The sequence below is a fragment of the Pelodiscus sinensis genome, chromosome 10, assembly GCF_052426305.1.
Source record: "Pelodiscus sinensis isolate ZL-2025 chromosome 10, ASM5242630v1, whole genome shotgun sequence".
Classification (NCBI taxonomy): Eukaryota; Metazoa; Chordata; order Testudines; family Trionychidae; genus Pelodiscus; species Pelodiscus sinensis.
Window position 1 is genome coordinate 23482267 of NC_143061.1, and position 9067 is coordinate 23491333.

At 44.1% G+C, this 9067-nt stretch overlaps 1 protein-coding gene across 5 annotated transcripts in view; it reads left to right on the plus strand.

The window, feature by feature from the left end:
• Positions 1-8643, plus strand: part of IFT80 (intraflagellar transport 80) — a 160310-nt gene extending 151667 nt beyond the window's left edge. For all 5 annotated transcript variants that reach the window (XM_089780798.1, XM_089780800.1, XM_075937828.2 and 2 more), the window contains one exon: positions 7107-8643. In XM_089780798.1, coding sequence (XP_089636924.1) covers positions 7107-7220 — 114 coding nt within the window. In that variant the 3' untranslated portion in view covers positions 7221-8643. The remainder of the gene's footprint in view (positions 1-7106) is intronic.
• Positions 8644-9067: the final 424 nt, after the last annotated feature.

The following is a 9067-nucleotide window of genomic DNA, read 5'->3' on the forward strand; positions in this document are numbered from 1 at the left end:
TCCGGCACCTTTAGGACCCAGGGGGAGCTGGATTATCAAATATGCCAGACTATCGGAAGAGGGGGCTATGAGGGCTCAGGGGTGGGGTGGGGGGGATGCCACCCCAGACCCCTCATAGTCCCCCCTTCCGATAGTCCGGCTCTGCCCCAGGCGTCCCCGATTCAGCCGCTGCTGGTCAGTTTCAGCAGCAGCTGAATCTGGGACGCCTGCGGCAGAGCAGCTGGGGTGCTGCCGGGTTGGTCTGGTAGCGCCGCTCCTCAGCGCTGCAAGACCAACTCGGCAGCACCCCAGCTGCTCTTGGGGACGCCTGGGACAGAGCAGCTGGGGTGCTGCCGGGTTGGTCCCACAGCGCCAAGGGGCAGCGCTACGGGACCAACCCGGCAGGACCCCAGCTGCTCTGCCCCCGGCTTCCCCGATTCAGCTGCTAGTCAGTTTCAGCAGCGGCTGAATCGGGGAAGCTGGGCGCAGAGCAGCTCCAATTGTCCGGCTGCCCAGAGCACTTCCGGGTTCCTGATGGTGCTGGACCATCAGGAGTGCCGGAGCATTGGATGCTGGACCAATGGAGTTTTACTGTATTGTCTAATATTTGACATGGCATGGATATAAAGGATCCTGCTGACACTGTTCCCCTTCAGTTCCTTCTTACTATCCATGATGGTTGGTTGAAATCCTTCATTGCTTAGTCAATTTTTTCCTAGCATTTTTTTCATTTCAGGTTGTATAAATAGTTGTTAGAGTAGTTTTTAGTAGTTTTAGATTTCATATACTTTAGATGCCTTCACATTAAACTTTAGATGCTCCATTCCTCACTTGTCTGCTTTCCCAGTGCCAGGGCATGTCTTGGTCGCTAGTTTTCAAATCCTGCACTAAGCCTAGGCTTTTCAGTGATCCCCATTTCAGTTGTCTCAAGTGCCTGGGGGAAACTTATAAGTTAGACCACTTGCAAGGCTGCAGAGGCTTCAGGCCTTGAATCAGTAAAGACTGAGAGGTCGATTGCAGGTCCTCCCATTAGAGCAATGTTTCTCAAAGTAGTCTGCAAAACCACTTTGAGAAATCTATTAACTGGCCACGTCAGTTTGTTTACTTACTGGCGCTGCAGCCACAGAGCCTCATGGCTCCTATTGGTTCCGTTTCACTGTTTGCAGCCAAGGGGAGCCACGGGAAGCAGTGGCCCAGCCCCCACCACTTCCCGTGGCTGCAAACAGCAGCCAAGGAGCCACGACACTCTGTGGCCTCAGTACCACTAAGTAAACAAACCAGCACGGACAGTTAATAGGTTTCTCAAAGTGGTTTTGCGGACCACTTTGAGAAACACTGTAATAGAGGCAGCCTTAAGACCAGCTTCAGAGCTGTGCTTGGACTCAGCTCAAAGTTATGCTCGGACTCAGCACCAAGCACCTCAGTTTTGAAGTGGAGTGCTCTTCCATCTACCTGGGACTCTTGACAGTGATCACCATCCCTAATGCCTACAAAAAAAAAAGCACCAAGAGGACACTAGCGCTCTGGTGCTGAAATCAAAGGGAGACAGAGCACGAGTCAGATCCACGAGTCAGTTCCCAGCACAACATCATCAGGTGTCAACCACTGCAGTGCCACTGCAAGCTCCTCAGACACTTACGAAGGAGCAACCCTAGAGTGGACAACGCACCAGCCAGTTCATGGTGCTGTCAACCCGTGAGGTGTTCCCAGCAGCCAGGGACCTTCTCACCAAACCAGTGGGTCAGGACTCAGCACGACCAGTGCTCCCAAGTGGCAGGAAGCAACCCCCTGAACCTCGCTCAGTACTGTAACTGCTATTTAGGAGGAAGGCACAGCTATCAGCCACAAGACAGCCTCATCTAGAAATGTGCATGGTTGCAAGGTGGCACTCAATTCAGACACCTACAAAATACTATTCTTTGGATTTAGCATCCTTCTTTGGTAGAGTAGTCCTTCATTAAGAGTATATGTCTCCCATCGTGAAAGGGAGGCACTATCCCATAAATGGAAATGTGCAGAGCTCACTTAAAAATAAATGAAAGTTATTCCCCTGAAACCACAGTTCTTTGAGCTATATTCTGCATTCATGCACCCTCCATCGACATTTCTCTCAGAGTCCTAATTGCAAACTAGGACTTGTGGGAAGCAGTGGAAAGAACTGAGATGGTTAGAGGTGTCATACCTACAGAATATTTGGGAAGCGTGAGGAGTGGGTCAGGATGGGGTATGAGAGTACTACAGTAGGCATTGCTATCTAAAGGTTGCATTGTCACAGTTCACTTTGAAGAACTCCATTTGCAGTTGAGTAACTTTCATCTTTGGTTCCAATGCGGCTCAAGCCCAGAATCTTCTGTGTAAAAGAGCTATGATAAATACGACAGTGGGGAAGAACCATATAAAATGTTTAACATGTATAGCAAAGGCTTTGAAGTGTATAGCAGGATTTGAAATGGGGCCTTCTCTCACCCTAAGCAAAAGTTATACCTGTATTCCACAGCCTGCTTCCTAAATACATTTAATTATTTCTTATTCCTCAATGTTTTAAAATATTACCATTGATATAATATAGTGGTATTAGTCAGGTGAGTTTGGCTGCTACATTATGAATGCAGTGGAAGATGCTAGAGTACCGGCAAGAAGCATATTGCTGTAATTTTAGCTATAGATTGCCATATCTGTGTTGGCAGAAATATTGTAAGCAAGTCACAAGAAGTAATTCTTCCTCTCTACTCTGCACGAATCAGGCCCCCAACAGAAGTACTTTGTCTAATTCTGGACCCCACATTTCAGAAAGGATGTGGACAGAGAAAATCCACATACAAGCAACAAAAATGATTAAGTATTTAGAAAATATGATTTATGAGAGAAGATTGAAAAATGGGGCTTGTTTAGTCTGAAGAAGAGGAGACAGAAAGAGTATATAAGAGTTTTCAAGAACATAAAAGGTTGTTACATGGAGGGGGGAGGTAAATTGTTCTCATTAAGCTCTGAGGATAGGAAAAGAAGTAATGGGCTTAAATTGCAGGAAAGGCAATTTAAGTTGGACATTAGAAAGAGTTTTCCAACAGTCAGTATGGTTAACTGAAATAAAATTAGCGTTTTGCTAATTCAAAATACTGTGCCCACACTGAGTGGACACTGATTCGGATTTAAGGCTGGCCGGAACTAGGTCAGGGGTAGGGCATCAGGTCAGGAGTGTCTTTGTGTGGCTGTTGCCTGAGGCTATCTGAGGCTTGTACTTAAAGGGAGAAACACACACTCACACACACCCGTGGGCAGCCGGTTCCCAGGTGTCCCTGCTTGCTTGCCTGCCTCGCTGAGGGACAGCAAAGCATTTGTGTCTTGGAGTGGTCTGGTTGCCCTCACTCGGGACACCATAGCACTCTGCAACATAGAGCCAGAGCTGCCCCTGGGCACTCTGGTGCTTCTCGTGAACATGTTGCTGTGAGCCTGGCTGTACTTTCTGCAGGCTGCCTTCTGGGAGGTCCATCGGGGGGCTGTATGTATCCAGGAGACCATGCGGGAGAGCTTCCACCATGAGGAGCCCTCAGAGCCTCCCAGGTCCTCCCCACCGGGGTCTCGTGCCCCTTTCTTCCCTCACGTCCTTTCACTTACCCCTCCCCCCAACCTTTGCTTCCTCGTGTCAAATAAAATACACGTATTTTCATGAACACAAACTCACTTTATTTAACAAAACTGGGCGGGGAGGATGAAACTCTGGTGAGACTGGGGGAAGGAAGCAGGAGAGGTGAAGAGAGAAGGTGGGAGAGGGGAGGGGGAAACCTGGGAGGAAGGAGCTGGAAGAGAGAAGCAAGGGGAAGAAGGGAGAAGGGAAGCTCAGGGTTGGGGGGTGTCGCCAGACTACCTTGATTTTCATGTGAACCTGCTCCTGGGATAGCATGTGGCCTTTGGTGGCCAGGCTGGCAGCTATCCTGTCATAGACAGCCACGTTCCTCCATCTAGTACGGAGATCATGAACGTTGGGGGCATTCCCCCACCCCCAAACCTGAATAAGGTCCACCTTGATCTCCGCCCTGGACCAGAAAAGTGCCCGCTTTTTCCGGGCCCTGGCAGGTTCCTGGGAGTTGGCAGACTGCTCCTGGGGAGCGGTGGAGGGCTGGCTGCCAATGGCTTGCCAGCTCATGTTTTGGGGCCACTGGGTCAGGAGCAGTGACTCTGTGGCCAGAGTCTACCCCTTTAAGGGCTCCGGGGGGGAAGGAGGGAAGGGAGAGGAGTGTTCTTGCTTGAGGCTGGAGTGGCTACCAGGGCACCCTGGGAAGGCTGGAGGCCTCCTATTTTGAAATAAGTGTCTACACAGCACTTATTTTGAATTAGCTAATTCGAGTTTGGTGTTACTCCTCGTAAAATGAGGTTTACCAAATTCAAATTAAGCGCCCCGCTATTTCAAATTTAATTCGAAATAGCGATTTGCCTGTGTAGACACCATTAAAGTTAATTCGAAATAACGACTATTATTTTGAATTAACTTTGATGTGTAGACATACCCTCTCTCTCTAACCTGCCCTGTCACAACATTCTAATATATCATCTTGAAATTCATCCTAAACAATACCCAGCTTTTGATATCTGCTTCATTCTTCTTTCTCTGTGGGACTGGTAGAGATGCCAAAAGGCAAGAAGAGTGGCTTGAATTGCCTGCTTAGCCTGGGATGCTAGATCATCTATTGGCTTCCAAATTACTATTGTGCTTTTATACATCTGTGTTGGGAGTGGAAAGGGATACCCTACCTGGAGAGAAAGTTAAGATTCCTTCTAGTATCATTCATTAATACACATTTTAACATTGAATTATGGCAACCAAAGTATAGAGAACATGCCTCAGAGATCAGCCATTCCTGCCTCGTGCCACGTACAATATTACGTTTACCTTTTCCCATATAACCTGTCTGCTGCAGAGCCTCCTATGACATTTTTCTTAAAATACATTGTCAAGGCTGTTCCCCACTCTGGCACTCTGCAGAAGGTGGGGGCCCACGAGAGACCTTAAATATCTTGCCTCTATGGGCTTCTGCTTAAAAAAAATTCTCCAGGGTTACAGATTCCCTGGCCTTGGGGGATAGGCTACCCCCATCAAGTGTAAAATAAAACCCTTCTTCTTAGACCCAGGAAGAAGCACTTGAACTTCTTCCAGAGGGGTACTCCCAAGCTCTTTTACCACAAAAGAGCTTGAGGAAAAAAAGAGAAAACAAACTGCAGTCTCTGATAGCTGACCTCTCAGGATTAGGCATGCAGACACAAACCTCCTTACATTCCAGGACACAAGAATCAAATAATCTCCTTAAAAAAGGTGATTTTATTAATAAAACAAAAAGATACACTTGATAAAGCAGGTTTGGTTGCTAGGTGTTATAGAGCAACTGAGAAAACAGATTACAATGCACGAAAAAATGGTACTCTGGGTGAAGTTTAGATGTAGTGAATGTAGGGGGCACGCAGACTTAGCACAAACTACTGGGCAGCAGGTTTAAAATAAATAAAAGGAAGTTCTTCTTCACACAGCGCATAGTCAATCTGTGGAACTCCTTGCCTGAGGAGGTTGTGAAGGCTAGAACTATAACAGGGTTTGAAAGAGAACTAGATAAATTCATGGAGGTTAAGTCCATAAATGGCTATTAGCCAGTATGGGTGAGGAATGGTGTCCCTCGCCTCTGTTTGTCAGAGGATGGAGATAGATGGCAGGAAAGAGACCACTTGATCATTTCCTGTTCAATTCACTTCCTCTAGGACACCTGGCATTGGCCACTGTCAGCAGACAGGGTAGGGTACTGGACTGGATGGATCTTTGGTCTGACCCCCCAGTATGGCCATTCTTATGTTCACAGAGAAGTTTCACCAAACAACAACATGAAGAAAATAACGTGGTTGCAACTAGGATAAATTTTTCCTAACTACTCACAATCCATGCTTCAAGATCCAGTCTATTTCCATGCCCACTATTCCTTGTAGGTGTGATAGTTCTGGCTGGTTCAGTTCACCTTGTTTCCTCCAGCTCCTAGTTTAGAACTCACACAAAGAAAATAGCAGGCAGGTATATCTTTCAATTCAAATTTTAACACTCTCTGCCATTGGCTGTCCTGGCTCCCCTGCCTACACCCCCTAGCTACCTGAGTTTAACCCATTAGTAACAGAATGCTGGCCAGCACTCCTCCTACCCATCACATGCACAAGATCAATAATGAGGGTAAGTTCAGATATTCATTAATGTAGATCAAAATGCTGTAGTTCAATCTGAAATAGAGAATTGATGTCCTTATTGATAGATGGACATAAATATATATAAAAAGTATAGTTAGAATGGACAGTTCATAAAAGAAAACAAAACAGAAAGTCCTAAAATTCATACAAGATTTTGAAAACCCAAAAAAACAGAATAAGATACAAGTTCTGATCATATAAGCAAAATCAGTTGGGCTGCATTACAGGCAAACTGTGAACAGTGCCAGCTTCAATGGAGGAGAAGAAATGGCTTACTCATCCAGGAGCCAACTTGAAATTCAGTATTCCAGTATTCATAGTTTCACTGATATAGGACACTGCCACAGGATGTAGTTTTTTCTGCTGCTAGAGAAATGTCAATACAAAACAGAGCAGAATTCAGGTATCAACCGTGTTGTTTCTGTTATATCAAATGGGTAATGTAGATTATATCAATTTGCTTGTTGGGTTTTGGTGTAGTGGAGAGAAGTTGCCCAATGTAGCATGAGCAAGTGGCTGCATTCTGATTGATGTGACAAATAGACTTAATTTATGTTTAAGCTGAAAGATGTCTAGCTGGCTTATCTAAGTTTATTTTCATTGTTGAATATTTTCTCACCATATATGAGATTAATATTTGTTGCAAAGTATCTAGTTTGTATTATTTCAAAGACAAGAACCCCTGATGGAATACTGTTTATTAAATCTTGAATATGAAAGAGAGCCTCCAACTAATGCAGACATATAACTCACATTAGCGCTAATGATAGTTATATGTTTGTGCCAAGAGGAGACCTATATGATGACAGAGCATATCACTTTGTGACTTGTACCTTCATACTGTTATTCTTTAGTACATATTTTACAAAATGTTAGTTAATATCTATCCACTCTCTTTCCTGTTCTTACAGCTGGAAGTTGACTGGGACAAAATCAAGGCCAAAATAGAAATGGAAATTTCTAAAGAAAGAGAACGAGCTGCAGCTACTCCAGCAGTCAGAACCAGTGTAACTGTACAGCGCTAAATACAGTCTAGGTCATATAGACATTTGCTGTATCAGTATACTGATAAATCTAAGGATTATCATTTTTCCAGAGAGTGAAATATGGAAGTCTGATACCTGAAAGTATTATACTTCTTGCTGAATATTGGACAATGGGCAGAACTGGATTCATATGTTTGTAGGCCATTATAAGTTGTGGGCCCCACCTTGCTTTCTTTACTCAGATAAGGAGTCCAGTGAAGTCAGTGGTCTTTAAAGTAAAAATATGCAGTCTTAGATACCTGGATGTAGGCACTGAAATTAGTATTTAAGCATCTAAATAAGTGGTCTGATTTTTCAGCAACTATGGTTGCTGATACACAGCACTTTTGAAAAGGAGGCCAGTTGGTTAAAGATACCTTTAGATTATTTAGGCACTTAGCTTTAGGCAACCAATGTGAAAAATATGAACCTACATCTATGAATGGCAAAGGAAAGTTTAATTTGCAGATACACAGGTTAATGATGTATAACAGCACAGTCCCAGTGCTGAAATATTTTCAAATAATACACATCTGTTATTACAGATAAATTCAGCACCTGAGATTGGTTGCAAACCTGTTTCTGTCAACAGCCAAAAAAAGGGTAACTGTTAGAGATGTAAACACAGTCCAAAACCAGTTAAACTGTTTATTTAACCAATTAACCACTGGTCAAAGGGAGGGAGTTGTTTCAGCCCTGATTTGCTACAGCCATGAGTGGCAGGGCCTACTCCAGCCCACCCTTGCCGTGCTGTGAGGGCTGCTCTGAACCTGCTGCACCGAAGGGGCTGCTCCGGTCCTACTGGCAGAGAGCTGCTCTGATCCTGCCATCTACCGTTGTTGGGGTCCTGCCAGCCAGGACACAATGGGCAGAAGGCTGCTCTTGCCAGCAGGGCCCTCTGATTAACTGATTACCTAGCAAGAGTGCCAGTAAGGCATATGCTTATCAAGTAACCAGTTAATTGTTTAACCTTTAACATCCATAGAAGCTGTTGAATAAAAAACTTTTAAATGTTAAATAAATTATTTCATAATAATCTAAAATACTATGTAACACGTTTTGAATTTTCTTTGAATTAGCAGAAAGTCAGTTTTCTGCAAGTATCCAATGTATGATTGAAGATAGTGTTCTATACTTCCTTAATGGTTAGCAAGTCCTATGCATTTTGAAGGAAGTTTTTCATATTTGCATGAAGTCCAATTCACTTGATTGTGTATTGAGGTTAAATATATACCCTTTCCCATAAATATTCTTCTCTCTCTTTCTTGTTGAAGTAATTGGGGCTGCATGCATATGGACTTGTCTGTATGATCTCTTTGCTATATTGGAACATTAGTCTGTTACTGGTCTGTTACTGAAGGGCATTAAAGTAATTATGTGTAACATTTCTTTCACATATGAGCATTAAAAGGTTTGTACATTCTGTGAGAATCTTTTCTGGTTTAATATTTGTTTTGCAAATCATGTTGACGCAAATATCATTCTTAATACATTCAGATAAAAAAGGCAGTTCTATCTGAGTACTTAACAATCCATGTAAAAGTTCCAGTCCTCCACCTGAGCATGTCCTGAAGAGTTAACTACCCTAGTTTGGCTTCAGAGGAGTAGCTGTGTTAGTCTGTAGCTTTAAAAACAATGAGCGGTCCTGTCACCTTAGAGACTTAACAAATTTATTAGGTCATGAGCTTTCATGGGTAGCTATGACTTGCAAGAGCAAAGCACTTGCAGGAATGAGCCTAAAACAGCGATGAACAATGTAGGCTAGTGAGTGGGCCGCATGTGTGGTGCTTCTTTTCATTGGGTCACAAGACTGTCGTAACCAAGATGGCTTCTTATGATAGGGCAGT